Source organism: Pristis pectinata, chromosome 21 (assembly GCF_009764475.1).
Source record: "Pristis pectinata isolate sPriPec2 chromosome 21, sPriPec2.1.pri, whole genome shotgun sequence".
NCBI lineage: Eukaryota > Metazoa > Chordata > Chondrichthyes > Rhinopristiformes > Pristidae > Pristis > Pristis pectinata.
The window spans coordinates 31,161,738-31,180,738 of NC_067425.1; the positions used below are offsets into that span (position 1 = coordinate 31,161,738).

At 43.8% G+C, this 19,001-nt stretch overlaps 1 protein-coding gene across 4 annotated transcripts in view; it reads left to right on the forward strand.

Annotated features, from left to right (window-relative positions):
- Positions 1 to 19,001, forward strand: part of bckdk (branched chain ketoacid dehydrogenase kinase) — a 50,221-nt gene that overhangs the window by 19,552 nt on the left and 11,668 nt on the right. For all 4 annotated transcript variants that reach the window (XM_052035751.1, XM_052035752.1, XM_052035753.1 and 1 more), the window contains exons 6-9: positions 582 to 680; positions 3,223 to 3,296; positions 11,784 to 11,912; positions 17,363 to 17,452. In XM_052035751.1, the coding sequence (XP_051891711.1) occupies positions 582 to 680; positions 3,223 to 3,296; positions 11,784 to 11,912; positions 17,363 to 17,452 (392 nt within the window). The remainder of the gene's footprint in view (positions 1 to 581; positions 681 to 3,222; positions 3,297 to 11,783; positions 11,913 to 17,362; positions 17,453 to 19,001) is intronic.

The following is a 19,001-nucleotide window of genomic DNA, read 5'->3' on the forward strand; positions in this document are numbered from 1 at the left end:
GTGGTTGAGGCAGGTACATTAACATTTAAAATGTACTCAGACAAGTACGTGGACAGGAAAGGTTTAGAGGGATATGGGCCAAACATGGGCAAATGGACTAGCTTAGATGGGAATCTAGGCTGGCGTGGACCATTTGGGCCGAAGGGCCTGTTTCCATGCTGTATGACTCTGGGCAGCATCTGTGGGAAGAGAAACGGCCAATGTTTTGGTTCTGACACCCTTTGTCAAAAGGAGTTCTTGTCTGTGACCTGTTCTGACAAAGGGTCGCAGACTTGAAGCATTGACTGTTTCTTTTCCCATAGATGCTGCCTGACCTGCTGAGTTTTTCCAGCATCTTTTTGTTCTTATTATGTAATTGCAAGTCACTGATGTGCCTGTGAACCCAGGGCTGCAGGAGGTGAAATAGACTGAGCAGGGGAACCAGAGGTTTATCTCTCAAATGGCTCTCTGTTCCCTTCTGCTGCAAGTGGTACGACTGCTTGTAAAGTGGTCGGCATCGCTGTGGGGCTGATGTAACACTATGCCTGGCCCCATTCCCCTGTAACTTTTGCACTGAGCCACAGGATTGCTTTGTTTTGCAGGATGAGTCATTAATCCGCTCCTTCCTGGACAACACCTTGACCTCACGGTTGGGAATCCGTATGTTGGCAACACATCACCTGACCCTATACGAGGATAATGTAAGTGCATGATAAAGATCTTAAGCAGCCTGTTCAGGAAAGTAGTGAGTTGCATGGTAGTGTTCATTTTCATTTGCAACTGGACAGTTTATAATGAGCCAGGCTAGATATCTCTCTAAGAGGTGAAACAGCAGTCAACAGGCAACCCACCAATGTTCTGCTCCACTGTAGTTCCTACCACTCTAATACTGCTTTTGTACAAGTTTAGTTAGACTGGTATTGTTTACACAGCTATGTCCAGCTTCTTTGTGTCACTGGCTTCTAGGAGAAGTTTACTCGCAAAGCCACTTGCTGATTCATGGCCAGCTGTCACCCAGCATTCATGGAAACAGTCTGAGGCAGTGTGCGGTTACGGTAATACTCTGATAATCTGGCACCCTTGGGACTTTGGTAGTGCCTGTCTTGCAGATTTCCCAGACATTTTGTTACTTGTTACACAGTATCATAAATCTTCCGGTGAACTCGCGGAGTTTAAAGGACGTGGGGCATGTAGAAGCACCTGGACCCTGACTCTGGCTGTAAACCTACCCGCCTTCCTGAGTGTGTTCTGGACCCCAAACCCTGCCACACACCCTGTCCACAGTGCAGACCCCAGTCGCACTTGCACTTTGGACTTGCAGCTCTGGCCGCACATCTTGCTTAGACTCGGGACCTTTAGGTCATATCTGGACTAATGAGTGAGCCGGATGTGGACCATCAGGCGTTCTAGACCATCAGATGCAGGATTATTGGAGTTTTACTGTATGTCCTGAAACGGGTACTTGACCACTCTTCAATTAGGAAAAGGAACTTGGTGGAGAATAGGAGAGAGAATTACTTAAATGTTAGTTTAGAAAAGAGAAATAGAGGACTGCAGATGCTGGAATCTAGATGAAAAACACAACGATGCTGGAGGAACTCAGCAGGCCAGGCAGCATCTGTGGAGAAAAGCAGGCGGTCAACGTTTCGGGTCAGGACCCTTCTTCAGGACTGAAGATAGGAAAAGGGGAAACCCAATATATAGGAGGGAAAAAGTTTAGAAAATGTGTGTGGATATCCTGTGGGATGAATCCTATGCACTGTGACTGTTGCTAAGTCGATATCTCCAAGTGACTCCATCTGCGTAACAATTACATCGCAACTCTCAGCATTCAGGGCATGGCAACAAATACCCAGAGCATTGAAAATTTCCTGTGGCACCAGAATAGGAGGTAAGTTGATAATGAGAGGCAAGTTCAACGACGAGCTATTTCAGTATGAACATTGGTTTGGAAATTTGGAAATAGCCCCCTTATAGGGCAGGTAGGGCAAAACTTAATGCTGCATCTAAAAGATGATTGTGCCTTGAAAGTCAAGTTAAACTAGCAACATGCAGTGGACCAACTAAGTTGCCTGCATAGTCCCCAGTCTCAATATTCTGTTGCTAAGGCATTGTGTGAGGTGGAATAGGTGTGTACACTTTGTTTTCATGGAGGAACATGTGTAATTTGAGGAATGGAGGTCACTGTGGCAAGAAGAGGTGTGTGGATGGTTAGAGGAGAGAGCTTCAATTGACAGAGAATGGACTGGGACATTGGTGGATGAAGGTGCTGGGAGGAAGAAGGGCTGCTGAGAGAAGTTGTAATCATTTGGTATGTGGGACATCGGAGTTGCAAACAGTGTTGAGTGAAGTGGTAAGTACTCAAATTTGACTGCAGCTAAGGTCTGAAGTGGACCTAATTCTGAGAGGATTGGGGTGTCAAATTCCATAGCGATGAGCCAAGTAATTCTGATTTGCCTGGAAGTGGGTCTCTCACACATTGTGAGAATCTGTCTCTATGTGAGAAGTCTGTACTGTTTCCAGACGTAACACACTTGCAAATTAATTTTAAGTGATTTTCAAACATACAATGAATGATGGATGCTACTGGGCATCTCCATGTGCCTTTGTGTGTCATATGGTCACATGCACAGAAGGTCTGGGCCAAAAATAATCACTTATGTGACCCACATACTAAGGTAAGTGCAGTTGACTTGAATTGTAAACTTGATGCAAAAATCTTGGGCTAGAATTTCTGGACCAACACATCAGGTGGCCTGGGGTTTGTGCTTATGTTTTTGTCCTGGGGCTTTCTTATTCAAAGATGAGAATACAGCGGCTGACATTGTTGGGCCCTGAGGTTTATGCTTTCCATGAATGGTTATAATTAATTACTTTGTCAAGAATAAATTAAATACATTTTCATATCCAGTAAAACTAAATGTGGGAGGCAAAGGTTATCTCAAAATATTTGGTTGCCTCAAAATTACTAAAATTAATTCTGTCCTCTGTTCCACTATAGAGGTCACTTGTATTCATTACAGCCTGAATAAATGATATACAGATAACTGAACTAGGAAATGCTACTGCATATGTGAAGAGATCTCTCGATAGAGTGAGATGAACTTTGGTGGGAGGATGCCCTTGTTTGGCATTAACAGTGGCATAGACCATTTGGGCTAAATGCCTCTGTGCTGTAAACTCAAAGTAATCTCTTTCTTCAAGTCCTTTGCTGAAGAATGCTCCTCTGTTTTCTTTCTGCAGCCTGACTTCGTGGGAATTATCTGCACACGACTATCTCCAAAGAGGATCATTGAGAAGTGGGTAGACTTTGCTCGGTGAGTGTTTCTTCAGACGATGCTGGGAGGGATCGTTAGGGGAAAGGCTGCTGGTGTGACACCTCGTGGATTGCTGGGCTCCTGACTGGGAAGTTGGGTGACAAAAGATTGGGGCTTGTGCTTGTCCAGAGTTCATAGTCTTTGGGATGTGGATCCTTTCCACCGAGCTGCACTTGAAACAATGGCCCAAGTTGTCACAAATGTCCTCCTTCAACCAGTCACAGATATATGTTCATCAGTCTTTATCATCACTGCTTATCTCGTATGGGTAAAAGCATTGATTGCCTCTTATCTCTTCGCTGCACTATTTTCCACATCCATTGCTGTGTGTCTATTGGTAAAATAATATTTGCACATAAAATGCTGGTGATTCACTGACCCAATTTTTGCATTCTGAAGATTGGTTTTATTTTGCTAATGTATGAAGATTGGACTGTTAGTTTAATATGAGCAGTGTATCTAAATGATAATTATGAGGTGGGATGTGGTTATCTTCGACGAAACCAGAACCTGCTGGAGATACTTAAGCCTATCAGCTTACTGTGGGACAACAGATCAGTTAAGTATTTTACCCTCTGAATTAGATTGTACACACCTCCCATTGAAAGCGCCTCACCGAGTGTTTCCAAATGTTTTTTGCTTCTTTAGATCTTAGTCATCTGCTGTTTGTTGCTTTTTATTAAGAAATCACTCTTTGTATTTTTGTTTTAGACCAATTTCTAAATTGGTGTAAAGAAGCGTACCATAGCCAGATTATCTGATACGTTTGGAAAAAAAAATTACATTTAGAATATGTTCTACAACCTGAGGGGGTCCACAATGTTTGAAAGGCAGCAGGGAAATATGGCATCTCATTTGTGATCCATAGACTGCATGTCAGCTAATCTCCTTTAGTGACATTGGTTGAAGGGTCACTGTATAAACTCTCCTCTCGTTAGAATCATGCAGTTGGATATTTAATGTCCATCTGAGAGAACAGATGATCTCAGTTTAATATCTCATTCAAAGAGCACCTCTGTATTATGTCAAACAGTCCGGACTGCACAGTTACGTCAGCCTGGTTACTGTGCTCATTCTCCCTGAAGGTGAAGCAACACTTTCTCCCTCCAAGTTGAGAGTGCCACCACATTGAACAGGGAATTGGAACAGACGAATTACCTTTTAGCATACTCCTCAAGATGACATTGGTTAGGACATGGGAGTAAATTACCTAAAATGAAAACAGAAATTGCTGGAAATACTCAACATGGCAGGCAGAATCTGTGGAACGGGGAACAGAATTAGTATTTCCGGTCAGAAAATAAACTGCTAGAGGAACCCAGCAGGTCAGGCGGCATCTGTGGATGCATAGGAGAAGTCTCCACAGATGCCGGCTGACCCGCTGAATTCCTCCAGCAGTTTGATTTTTGCTCCAGAGTCCAGCATCTGCAGTGTCTTGTGTCAGCATTTCAGGTCAAAGACCTTGAATCAGTTTTGGTGAAAGACCTGAAATATTAACTCCATGACTTTCCACAAGCTCTGCAATTTTAGCATTGTCTGTTTTTATTTCAGATTTCCAGCATCTGCAATATTGTTGAGTAAGTTGTTGATCTGTTTTACTTTGGGTGAGGGATTGTTACTAAATTGCAGATGATTAATTTGCTTCTTTGTAATGTGCACCCACTTCTTTAGGATACCCTAGCGGCAATCAAAACCTGGCCCTTCCTGTTGTGTAGGCAGGGTGTTAGCATTGCCTAGTGTTTTCTAAGCTGCTGGGAACTTCAGAGCAGTTTCTGTGTTCCAGTAAAAATTAAGTTGTGGGACTACTCGTGTGTACCTTATTATAGATCTGCCTTTCTCTGTTACGCACTTGCCCTCTTCGAAATGTGGCAGGCTAATGCACAGAGCAGCGGTATGTTTGCTGGTGATCCATGTGCAATTGGAACTGATGACATTTGAGCATGTTTACACGTGCAAACTAATGTTCACTGGAAATGGATAATACAAGAGTAACCCATTAATTATGTGGGCTTGTAGCTGGTTCAAATTTTTGGAAACCTTTTCCTGCGTACTTCATCCAATAGGATGTTTTGGAACTGGCCTGGAACCATGAAGACATAATCACTGCTTCAGATCTTATTGAGACAGAGGTTGTCTTGCAAGTTTTAAGATGCTGTAGATGTACAGCCCTTAATCAGAAGTTCTGGCTGCATGGTACTTTGGTATCTAGAATTGGATAGGTCACAGTTACCATCTGAAGGTCTGATGTGTGTTTGTCAATCACCCAGCAGTTTGTAACAGGCCAAGGGCAGCATTAAAGGTCGGTAATCCAGGGCATGTTGAAATAAACAGGCTTCCTCCATTCCTACACAATGTTACAAACCCTCAGCGCTGAAATTGAACATTCAAGCCTGGGCAATAAGATGAGCTGCACTTTGTGGAAGTTATTCCCAAAATTGCTGCATTGCATTTTCCTTGGCTTTTTAGCCCAGCCACAGAATTTGATGCATGGAAATTTAATTTTTTTTTGTCTTTGTCTCATTTCATTATCTTTGCTGTACCTCCATCTATCATTCTTGTGACTAATGAATTCTAGAATACTGTCAAGCCACCTGCAACTGCCAAAGTGAAAAGCTCCTGAACTTGTTAACACTGGGAGGAATTGAACAGAACCCGGGGAAGGGTGTAGAGAGAAAATTAGACTCTTAAATTTTTTTTTATGTTAAATTATAATAACTTCAGAGCAAGTCAATGTTCCAGGTCTAAAACTGGTAAGTGGCAACCTGAAAGATGAGGTAGGAGATTAAGAAAGTGACAAAAGTCCTCTTTGGCCCCAGTTATCCCTTCTCCTGAAAGCATTAACTCATACAGGTTTTGGATTCATGAGTACCACATCCTAACTATCCTTAACTAGTTGTATGTGAGCTGTGTCTATTAGTCACAGCAGTCTTTGCCTTGGAAGACGTTGCTGGACAGTATTTAGAAGGAGCAAACCAGGCTGATCCTCTCCTTCCCTGTTGTAGAAACGTTGGTGTCGTTTTCCATTAGCTCAGCATGCTTCGTGATTTGAGCCCAGGACCTTCCTGCTCCTCGTGTACCCAGCCAATCCTCTATTTACAGGAGAGATGCGTCCCTGAAAAATGTACATTGAGTGGAATTTCATAAATCAAAAAGTGTAGGTGAAATTCATAATCGGGATTTTGTTATAATATATTCCATGGGCAGAGAGCGATACACTATTTGTTACAGTGAAAAATAGTCGTAAATTGAAGACACGTACCCCAAAGAATCAATAACGTGAAAGTGAATATTTGTAGTTTGAGGAACATCTGTAGGTCATTTCATGTCTTAACGCATCTCAAATTGTTTGAGAGCTGAAGTGAAGTTGCTTTGATAGGCCAAACTTCTCATAGCATTACAAATGGCACTGAAGTAATTATAAGGAGTGTGGGAATTGGACTGATGGGATTGGAATTCTGGGAGCTGGCAGCAACCCAATGGCACGAGTGACCTCCTCTGCCATAGTAAGTAATTGGTAATTAATGTGTACTGGTTGAGTGACGAAGGTTGGCTGGTGCACTGGAACATTTTATTCTTCCCTCCACTTGTTCTCTGCATCGTAAATCTTGTTTTATTTCTAAAATATTTCCAGTTCCGATCAATGGCCACAGACCAGGAAACTGTTTCTTCTCTTCCCGCAGATGCTGCCAGACCTGTGGAATGTTTCCAGTATATTCTGTTTTTATTTCTGGTTGGGTCATGTGTGGAAGCTGAGCGGTAGCTGACCAGACCCCTTTACAGTCAGGAACCTGTTGATGCTGTGAAACATAGAATGTTCCTAAGCTATGGTGTTACACTCTTGGGTTCACACAGTGGTGAGACTGCTTTCAGTATATAAATAGAATAGTTGTACTAGAACATAGAAATACATATCATCAGTGGCAATCCATTTACTGTGAGCAGCCAATCTTAAATCTGCCAAGGTTTCTGTGTGAACACCAGCCACTGAGGCAGCGCAGGAGTCGATATGAGACAGAAATCAGAGGCACTTCTACCATTTACACACTGACTGGTGTGGGAATTGCTCTGTGTCTCCCATTGTAGTGAATGTATAGCAGTAGGTTGGAAACTTGAGCAGTAAAACAAATGACAGTAAATGAGAACACTGTTGTCGTTCTTTCCTTGGATTTGGATCATGGCCCAACTGGAGGCTGCATTGGCTCAATCGATGACTGTAGGACCTGCCCCGGGTTAGGTTGACACTCCAGAGAGGTGCCTTGAGCGAGTCAAACAAGGGGACGGCAGATCTGAAGGGGAGAGGTCAATACGTGATGACTGGGAGCTATTAATAGCAGATAACACTGGGGCCACAAAGAGGTGGGAGAAGGGGTGTGGACTTCAACAGTTTGGCAGAAATAGGAATGATGGAGCTGTAGGTGGATGTGGATAGGATGAGGCCAGAGATACCATGAAGAGTGAGTGGAGGAAAGTTAGGGAAGTTTAGGAACTCGGGCTGGGGTAGGTGGGGAACGTCAGTGGAAGCTCGAACTGATGAGTTGGAGGAGGCACAGATGAGGTGGCAGTGGAGGTGGGTTCAGTCCTTCCATTTAAAAGGAAGCTAGATAAGGAACTGAAAGGAAAGAGTTTGTAGGGCTGTGGGGAGTGGAACTAACTGGATTGTTCTTGCATGGAGTTGGTGCAGACCTAATGGGCTGAAAGGCCTCCTTCATGTTGTAACCACTCTGATGCTATCGTAACTGCCTTATGTTCTGGCTTGCTGCCAGAAAGTACTTAAAACATCTGCAGTGACAAATTACAATAACTAGCACCCATTCTGGGGTTGTGTAGTGCTATAGAGCTTCAAAACAGCACAGAAAGGTGTGGTGAATCATACCCGGTTATGCTGTTGATGAGGCATTAGCAGGCACATAGTAGATGTTTGCTGAAAACGCAAAGATTAGGCAGATTGTGACATCAGGCAGTGTGGAACATTGAATTGAAGCCAGTCCTTTTTGGAATTCCAGCCAAACTCCCACTCTTAATCTCAAAGGATTAAATATGTACTCAGCGATAGGAAGGACAACTCTCCCCCACCACACACCAGACAGCACCATCCAATTGTCAGAGGTTAGGGAGCCTGTTAATCTCTTCTGGCTTTTGCTGTGAGTTTTTTTCCAAACATTTGTGCTTTCTGCACAGGTTTCCAGTTCTATTACATCTCAGACACCCTCCAATGCTTTACATGGGGGCGGAGGGGGGGGGGGTGTTGCTGTGTGGGAAGGAAGGGTTAGATAGATCTTAGAGCAGGATAAAATATCAGCACAACATTGTGGGCTGAAGGGCCTGTACTGCGCTGCAGTGTTCTATGTGATGACTTTTTTCGAACTGCAGCTGCTGTTGTTAATTATAAAGCAAGCTGATGATGGCACATGGCAATGTCCCAGTGACGGGAAATGAATGTAACTGGTGATACTGGGTGAAATATTCATCAAGACATCAGGAAAATCCCTCCCTCTTTGGATGGTGCTGTGGAATCTTCAATGATTGGCATCACAATCAAACAATGGATTATTGTTAATTGATATAAAATCCGGTAAATGCTTCAATATAAATATTGAAGGAGAGAGAGAAAAAGAGGTTGGAGAAGGTTGTTTTGATGCACAACCTCTATGGACTAAGTAACCTCTGATGCTGTTTCCTTGATTCTGTGAACACAAGAAATGAGGAGCAGGAATAGACCACTCGGCCCCTCAAGTCTGTCCTATCATTCAATAGGATCATGGTTGACCTGCCCCAGGCTTCGTCTCCTTTTCTCTGCCAGTTCCCCAAGCCCTCAATTCCTCGTTTTTTTTCCCATAAATGTATCTACCTCCAGTGATCCAGCCTCCACACCCTCCAGGTTAGAGTTCCAGAGGTTCACCACCCATCATCCACACAAGGTTGAGACATTTTGCAGTTCGAATTAAAAGAGTTCAAGTGCCCATTGAATATTTTTAAAACAATTTTAATTAGAAGGCAGACATTCAATGACTTGTGTGACAATGATGTGAAGGCAGTGTGGTTTGAGTGCAGAGGCAGCTGTGGGAAATAGTGCTGATTCCAAAGCACATTGACACACACAGGAGCAATCAGCAACCTCTCCTCCTGGGGTTGCGGTGGTGAGGGGAAGAACGGGCCTGGGGAAAAAAAAATTGGTCCATTGAGGAACAAGGCACTTGCCCTTTCTGTCGCAGCTTGTATTATTTTTCAGCACTTTACCAGAGCACAGAAAAATCCAGACATTGTTCTTCCTGATTCTATCCTGGCCAAAGTTGACAGCTGCCAGATGGCAAATACCATTTCAACTCATTGAACTTGATGTGGAAAGACTTGTGGATCAGTACACAATGTACAAAGACATGGCCGTACTCTAGATGTAGCCTCCCTGTCATACTGCTGGAGATTCTACTGTATGTTCTTTCCTCATATCTTACTTTTTACATTTACAAGATCACAAGATCACAAGATAAGGGAGCAGAAGCAGGCCATTCGGCCCATCGAGTCTGCTCCAAGGAAAAGGGAAAAAGAAATGGGGTGGGAAAAAAGAGAGAGAGAAACTTTGGTTTTATTGCACTTTCTTTTAAGGCGAGGTGTTAAACCAAGGCACCATCAGGATTCCATTCCACAGAAGAGCAGAAAGGCCCCGGGGACATTTATCAGTCACCCAAAGTCACGAGGAAACAGTTCCATGTGTTAATGGGATTCCGTGCACAGGGTCCAGTCTGCTTTGTGGGGGGTCCCAGGCTCAGATACTCTGTTGTGCATGTAGTCCAAAAAGTCAGCTAGTTCCCTCCTATTTTGGCGTGATAAGCAGTATGAAGTTCTACTTAACTGTGGGAGAGAGGCTGTTTGACTAGAAGCACCGATCGCACTAGGAAACCAATGCGGTGATTTGTGCTCTTCCATCTTTACCATTCTTGGGCTCGTGCTTGGGTTGGGAGTGGAGCCCATGAAAGCCACTCATTGATCTCAAAATTACAAGGGTCCTAGTACAGACCTCTGCAGCAGTTCTCTGTGACAATAGACTTCAGAAATCATGTTCTGCTACTGTTTTCTAAAAACCTGGGTTTTATTGCCTTCTCTGAGTTTTGTCTATAGTATTAAAACAATGGAGACTTATCAGTGGGGGTAATATTGGCCCCAGAAATGTTAAATCTGGGCAAAATTAGTAAAGATTCACTTTTTTTTATTGAAAACAATGAACTTAAGTCCATTATACATTAAGTGATACTTATAATTATTTACACCATTTACGGTTAAAGTTCACCATCAAATCGATAGTGAATGTTGTGATCATTTTCTTCACAATTAAAAGCTGAAAACAAAAATCACCTTTAATGGCCTTAATACATCCCATCCACATGCGCAGACCATGGCAACCTAGAAATTTGATTTGGCTATTTAACATCTGGAGCCTCTTCCTCTGGTCAACAAGATCATGGTTGAGATATGAGCACGTATCTGTGCTCCATAATCCCATAAATGGTCAGTAAAAGTTAATGAATTTCAGATTTAAAATTAATAGGTAATTGGCTGGATTATGCTCAAAATTGCGAGTAAAGCTTTCACTGAAGCACCAACTAATAAAAAAAATCCAGGAATTTATGCTTAGAAATTAATTTCTAAACTACATACATAGAACAGTGCAGCACAGTAACAGGCCCTTTGATCCACACCGTCTGTGCCGAGCGTGATACCATATTAAACTAATCCCTTCTGCCTGCACATGATCCATATCCCTCCACTCCCAGCACATTCATGTGTCTAGGTAAAAGCCTCTTAAGCATCACTATCATATCTGCTTCCATTACCACCCCTGGCAGCTTGTTCCAGGCACCTACTACTGTGTGGTTTTAAAAAGAAGACTTGCTTCGCACATCCCCTCTCACCTTAAAGCTATGCCTTTTAGTATTTGACATTTCTACCCTTGGAAAAAGGTGCTGACTGTCTACCCTATCTAAGCGTCTCATAATTTTATAAACTTCTATCAAGTCTCCCCTCAGCCTCTTGAGTTCCAGAGAAAACAACCTAAGTTTGTCCAACCTCTCCTTACAGCTCATACCCTTTAATCCTGACAGCATCCTGGTAAACCTCTTCTGAATCCACTCCAGGGCCTTCACATCCTTCCTGTAATGGAGGCGACCAGACCTGTACACAATACTCCACGTGCGGCCTAACCAAAAGCTTATACAGCTGCATCACAACATCCTGACTTGTACTCTGTGTCCTTCGGGATGAAGGCAAGCATGACATATGCCTTCTTTACCACTCTGTCTACTTGCGTTGCCACTTCCTGGGAGGAATGGACTCGGACCCCAAGATCCCTCTGTACATCAACACTGGAGTTTAGCAACGTGATAAATCCAGTGAAAGTGGAGCTTTCCTCGCACCCACCTACAAAAAGTGTGTGTGTAGCGTGAGTTCAGTGTAAAAATGAGTTGTGGTTTTATTGGTTTCCCCTTTTCCCAGGCGCCTGTGTGAGCATCAGTACGGAAGCTCCCCTCGGGTGCGGATAAATGGCCACGTGGCAGCAAGGTTTCCTTACATCCCCTTGCCGTTGGACTACATCCTGCCTGAATTGCTGAAGAATGCAATGAGGTGAGTTCTGTCTCTCCAAGTGGCAAAAGTGCAGATGGTGATCTTGCACAATAGATATCGGGGCTGTGGAACCTGCAGGACAAACCCACGTGACACAAAGCTTTAACCCGTCATGGTGCAGAGCTCCAGGTTATCTAGCTGTGCCTTCTACTAGAACCGTTCCACTGGTCTGTAGGAGGCTGAGATCGCGCACACGTTGCGATCAAACTTCTCAGTTATAGAGCCTGTCACAAGCTGTTACTTGGAGACCTTAAAAGATCAGGTCCACAAACCACATCAAAACTGCCAGATAGATTTCAACACCGGTAATTGAGAGATTATATAAAAACAAAAAGTAATTTTTAAATGCTAAAGTGCTGGCAACAGAGATTTTGGTGCTTCATGCATGTAGATGTCTAAAATGTATCAGTTGGGTACAAAGAAAGGCAAAATGGCCAATACTGTGTTTGACTTTTATAACCAGGACTAGAATATAAAGAGAAAATTCTGTGACTGCGGTAGTCCTGGTTAGGTAACTTCTGCTGTATTGTGTACAGATCTGGGCTCCAGACAAAGGGAAGGTTACGTTGGTAGCAGACGGTATTGGTGACGATGGGGATCTCGGGAGGAAACCATTGAAGGTGGTTGCCTGTCATTTCACAAGACCATAGTACAAATGATGGAATTCTGAAATAAAACCAACAGATAGTACAGTAAAACTCTGATAATAGTTCCCATGCACCCTCAAACGCATCGGGGCTTTCTCACTCACTGGGGCCACATCCCCTTAAATTCACCAGGATCCTATTTCCCTCACTTGCTTGAGGCGTAAATCTCTTCTCCTTCCACCACTGGGCCTTTGCCTCTGCTCCTAATGTGATCTGTCTGCTGGTCCAGACTACTGTTGCTTGTGGCAGAAAGATTCAGCCTACTTACTTTGATCATTGAACCTACTTTGCAACCTAGCTTTATTCTCAGATCTTTTTGGCTTTTTCCTCTTATTCATTGTTTGTGATCCCTGGCTTTGCTGATAAGACAAGCATTTATTGCCCATTCCAAATCTCCCTTGAGAAGATGGCGGTGAGCTCCCTTCTTGAACCACTGTGCTGAAGATGCTCTCAGAGTGCTGTGGTTTGGGAGTTCCTGGATTTAGACCCACTGGTAATGCTGAAGCCAGTGGGCATCAGGAAGTAAACACTCCCATAGTTGGAGCCATCCCTCATACGAAGGTAGATGGTTGATATTGTTCAAGGCTAGTCCTAGGACAAGTGTGCAGGAGTTCCTCGGGACAGAGTCCCAAGCTCAACCATCTTCCACTGCTTCTTCAGTGACCTTCCTTCCACCATCAGGTCTGGAGTGGGGATGTTCACTGATGGCTGCACACTGTTCATTTCCATTCGCAACTCCCCAGCAAGTTGTTACCCATGCCTGCATTTGGCAAGACCGAGACAACGTTCAAGGGGGTGGTAAGTAGCATTCATGCTACAGAAATGTCAGGCAATGACCATCTCCAACAAGTGCCTCATCTTCACATTCGATGGCACTGAGTCCCCCACCATTAACACCCCTGAGAGTCACCATTGACCAGAAACCCAACTGGACCAGTCACATCAATACAGTGGCTATAGAGGGCTACAGAGGCTGGCTACTCTGCAAGTGGTGGCTCAACTTCCGAAGCCTTTGCATCATCCATGAGAGACGAGTAAGGAGTGTGATTGAATACTCTCCACTTCCTTGGATGAGTGCAGCTTCAACAACGTTTAAGAAGTTCAACACCATCCTGGACAAAGCAGGGTCTTGATTGGCAGCCCATCCGCTAATCTATGCATTCATTTCCTCTGCCACTGGCACACAGTGGGTGGAATGTGTACCATCTACCTTCTCACAGCTCTTCCCAAACCTGCAGTCTCTTCCACCAAGAAGACGGCTTTCTGGTGCATGAGAACACCACCAACCCTTCATTCCCCTCCAAGGCACACGCTGTTCTGACTTGGAAGCACATCACCGTTCCTTCATCGTTGGAACTCCTTCCCCCACTGCATTCTGCGAGCACCTTTGCCAGAAGGACTGTGGAAACTCAAGAAGGCAGCTCACCTCCTTTGCAAAGGCAATCAGAGATGGACAGTGAATGTTGGACTCGTCCGCAACAGCCAGATCCTGAAAAATGAATACGTTTCACAAAAAGACACGACCTTGTAAAGCAGCGTAGTTAGATCAGAAGACGGAATAGTTTTGAAACCAGCAGAGGTTGTCTTAAAAAAAATAAAGAGAAGAAATGGACAATAAGAATCAGGGAGAAGGAGACAACAGACAGTGAGAGCTTCTCTTAATTTATCAGCAGGAAGAGAGCAGCTCAGGTAAATGTTGCTCCCTTTGAGGATGAGACTGAGGGCTGAATAATGAGAGTAAGAAGTGGCTGAGAATTTGTATTTCCCTTCACGGTAGAAGATGCTTAAAGCATTCCAAAGTTGGGGTGAAAGGGACGGAGAAGCTGAAAACAGTCACTGGGACTTGAGAAGAGGTAGCAGGCAGGTTGATGGGAGGTCCCCTGGTCTTGATGCCCTGCATCCTGGGGTCAGTGGGGGTTTGATATGATCTTCTAACATTCCCTAGATTTGAAATTGCATCTGTAACACTTCTATTCAGGAAAGAAGACAGAAAACGGGGAAACTATAAGGACAGTTAGCCTAACATCTGTCACTGTGGAAAAGCTGGAATCTATGATGAAGAAAATCATAGTCAAAGTCATCATTCCTTAATGGAAGGGAAATGGTGTTTGACAAACTTATAGGATTTCTTTGAAGATGTAACAAGCAGGGTCGATAAAGGTGAACCAGTAGATATGGTGTATGTGGATTTCCAAAAGATATTGGATAAGTTGTCATGAAAAGGTGACTCCATAGAGCTGATGGCTCAGAGGGTAACAGATTAGCATGGAGAGAAGGTTGGTTAACTATCAGAAAACACAGTCAGGATAAATGGATCTGAAGCTAGCAGAATGTCACCCTATCAATGCTGGAGTCATAATGTTTACAATCAACATTAAAGACTAGGTGAAGATAGCCAGACCTGCTGAGAATCAGTTATGGGGAGCACCTAAAGAATCAGCAAAGGGAAATAGGTTGAGTAAGTGGCCAAAATCTGGCAGATGAAGGGTAACGTGGGGCCATGTGAGGTTATCCACATGATTTCTCATACTTCACTACTTGTATTTCCACACAAAGCAGAATAAGGCCATTTGGCCCATCAAGTCTACACTAGCTGTCAGAGTGCACCCATCAGTCCAATTCCCCACTAACTAACTTGTAATCTATTTTCTCTCTCATTATCATCAACCACCCTGGATTCTTCTACCTACAAACTAGGGACAATTTACTGTAGCCAGTTAACCCACCAAACAACACACTGGAGGAAACCCACGTGGTCACAGGGGGACCATGTAGACTGCACACTGACAGCACCCAAGGTCACGATTAAACAAGGGTTGCTGGAGCTCTGAGGCAAATTCTCTATTCTGAAGATTAGAAAGGCATATTATTGATTAAATGGAGAGAGGCTACAGAAAGCAGCTGCAGATAGGGTCTGGGTACCTTTCTTCATGAAGTACAGAAAGTTGGGACTGCAAGTAATTAGGAAGACAAATGAAAAGTTGGCTATTATTGCAAAGAGATGAAGTTTAAAGGTCTTGCTACAACTCTACAGGGTATTGGTGAGACTGCAGCCAGCGTACTGCTTTGGTCTTATTTAAGGAGGGATACACTTTCATTGGAGGCAGTTCAGAGAAGATTGACTATGTTGATTCCTGGGACGAAGATCTTGACCTATGAAGAAAGGTTGAGCAGGATGGACCTACGCTCTTTGATGTTCAGAAGAGTGAGAGATGATCCCATTGAACCACATGAGTCTGATGTGGCTTGTAGGTGCTGAGAGGACATTTCTCCATGTCTGGGAACCTGGAGTTCGGGGACAGTTTTATTATCAGGAGCTGCCTAAGATGGAGATGAGCAAGCATTTTTTCTTGGATATTTAGAATTCTCTACCCCAAGGAGTTTTGGAAATTGATCACTGAATATATCCAGAATTGAGATGGACAGAGTTTTGTCCTATGGGCAATAAAGCATTATCAAGAACAGGAAAGTGGAGCTGAAACCGAGATCAGATCAATGATACTGAGTGGCAGAGTGGGCTTCGGGGCCATGTGGGCTGCTTCTGTTCTTGTTTCTTCTTCTTATCTGAGAAGTGGAGAGATGGGAGTGTCAACCAGAGCTCCCTGGAGGATCCTGCCCCTTTGGAATGCCGAAGGGGCAGAGGACGACAGGCCTGGTGGTGATGTCGCTTTGGCAGCGCTGGAAGTTGCAAAAGATGAGTACCTGTTGACCCCAAGTGTCCGGTTGTCTGGCACCTGAATTATCGAGCGAAGAATTTCATTGCACGCTGGTGTTAATGTCAACAAGCTGATTATAATCTAATCATCTCTCTCTCTCTCTCATTCTGGCAACTCTATTTCTGGCCTCTGAAATGTTCCAATAAAATTCAATGCAAGTTCAAGGAAAAACACCCCATCTTCCAACCAGGTGCGTTACAGTTTTCCAGAGTCAACAACTTAAATAATAAGGCGTGTATCTTTTACCCCCCCCCGGTATTCCGGATTTCATTCAGCTCCCCCTATTTACAGATGTACGTTCAGCCCCTCTCTCAGCTAGCACCACCACTCGTGTCGTTGAATCTTTCCTGGTCTCTGCCCTATCAAACCGCCCCTTTCATTCTCTGCATCCTCCCCCCTCTCCTCCTGCAGTTTAAAATGTGTTTTATTTTTATCTTTTCACAATTCTGATGAAAGCTCATCAACCTGAAACACTAACTCTCGCCCTCCACAGATGCTACCTGACCTGCTGAATGTTTCCAGCAATTTTTTTTTGTTCCTATTTCGGATTTTCAGCATCATGCTCTTTGACCAGGATTTTGCTTGCAGCCAAAGTTTTGTTTAATAAAATTCCTGTGAAGCACCTTGGGATATCTTACAATGCTAACATGCTACGTAAATGCAGTGTGTTGTTAAATTCCTTATTGGATTGATTATTGACATATTTATGGCCTGTAGTTTTGAACTACCCTTCAAAATGCCTTCTCTGTTTCTCCTGCATTGAACCCCCTCATTATCTAATAGGTCACCTAAGTCTTTTATTAGATAGGAGGACCCTAGCTTGTTCAGTGTCTCCTGAAAGCTTTTCCCCATGTTCTTTATTTACAATACTGTTGATATTTGTGAATAACTTATTTGTCTTACTGTGGTTTATGGTGTTGGAGCTGCTTCTAGTGACACCAGATACCCCTCAGCCTTGCAGTGGATTTTATTCCTTATTCCTTGCCATCATTTTTTTTTGGTAATGGAAATACAACAGTGGTCAAGTGTATAAATGATGGACACCGCACTTCTTTATGTCTTATTAATTGCCTGTCTCCTCTCGCAGAGCAACGATGGAGAGTCACCTGGAGACTCCGCACAATGTCCCTGACATTGTGATCACTATCGCCAACAACGATATTGATTTCGTTATCAGGTAAATAATTTAACATCACATGCTACACAGATAAGATGGGTTATTCAACTTGTGCCTTTGTTTTGGCATTGACAGCCTCTCCCCTTACACGTTGATCTCACCTGTTTGAAGATCACCTTTGTGTCAACTGTGCTTTTGGCAAGATCTTTATTTACCTACGGAAACTAAGATTGGAGAGGAGCAGGGAAATGCTGAGCGGCAGGGTTTACTGCCAACCTTCCCCCTGCTCTTACTGTGCAGTTCATTTGACAGCCCATCTATACCTGTTAGTGCTGCTCCTTTAGTGATGAATGGCAGGGTGGCCCTCATCCTGTCACACGCTCCACCCAAAGAAAACCCAGCAGCTCTGCTATTTAGGAAGCCAAGTTAAGAATCAGCTGCTTCAGCCTTGAAGCCACTGGATGGCCTGTGGGATGGTTGAGCATCTGTTGAGGATGACAGTGTGCTGTCCGTGGTCTTCAGTGGGGAGGAAGTGTTGTAAACCAGCAACTGATTGATGTTCCTTTTCACTTGCTGCCCAATCTGCAGCATTTCACCAAGCTTTCAGCTTTCAAATTTCTGCTGGTGGAAGTTGCTTCTTGGTTAGTTTAATATGGTTTGGCATTTCTTCTGTTAACTGAAAGCAATTCTGCCTTAGGTCTGGGATAAAAAGGTACTGACTTAAGTAGAAACAGAGACATAGAGTCGTACGGCATGGAAACAGGCCATTCGGCCCATCATGTACACACCAACCAATGGGCACCTATCCATGTTAATCCCATCTCCCAGCACTTGGCCTGTAGCATTCTATGCTGAGGTGATTTAAGTGCTCACCTAGACACCTCTTCAATACTGTCAGTGACTCTGCTTCCACCATTGTCTCCGGCAGTGTGTTCCAGCTACTCACCGCTCTCTGGGTGAAAACCATCCCCCTCGGAGCCCCTCTCAATCTCTTCCCCCTTACCCTAAATTTTTGTCCTCAAGTTTTATCTACCTCTGATATGGGAAAAAGTTTCCTGCAGTCTACCCTATTTATACTGTTCATAATTTTATACACCTCAATTATGTTTCTTCTTAACCTCCACTACAGGGAGGACAGACCCAGCCTCTCTAGGCTCCATCCCAGGCAACATCCTAATCTCTGCTGTACCCTCTTCAGCAGTATCACATCATTCCTATCGTGTAGTGACCAGAACTGCAGGCAGTGCTCCAGCTGAGGTCTGACCAGTGTTTTATAAGGTTGCAGCACAACCTCCTCAGTGCCCGACTAATGAAGGGCCACTGTCTCATTTGCTGCCTTTAACCACATTGTCTACGTGCGCCATTGGTAAGGAACTGGTAACAGGGCACAGAGGAAGTAATAAGATTTGGCAGAGCCAACAGGGATTTATGAAAGAGAAATCATATTTGACAAATCTGTTAAGAGTTTTGTTTGGGGTTGTAATGGCCAAATGGATGAGGGGAAACCAGTGAAGGTATGTATTTGGACTAACAGGTCTTAACATAGGTGTTACTCGAAGTTATTAAACAAAAATAGAGTACATGTTATGTACCACCACAGAGTGAAAAA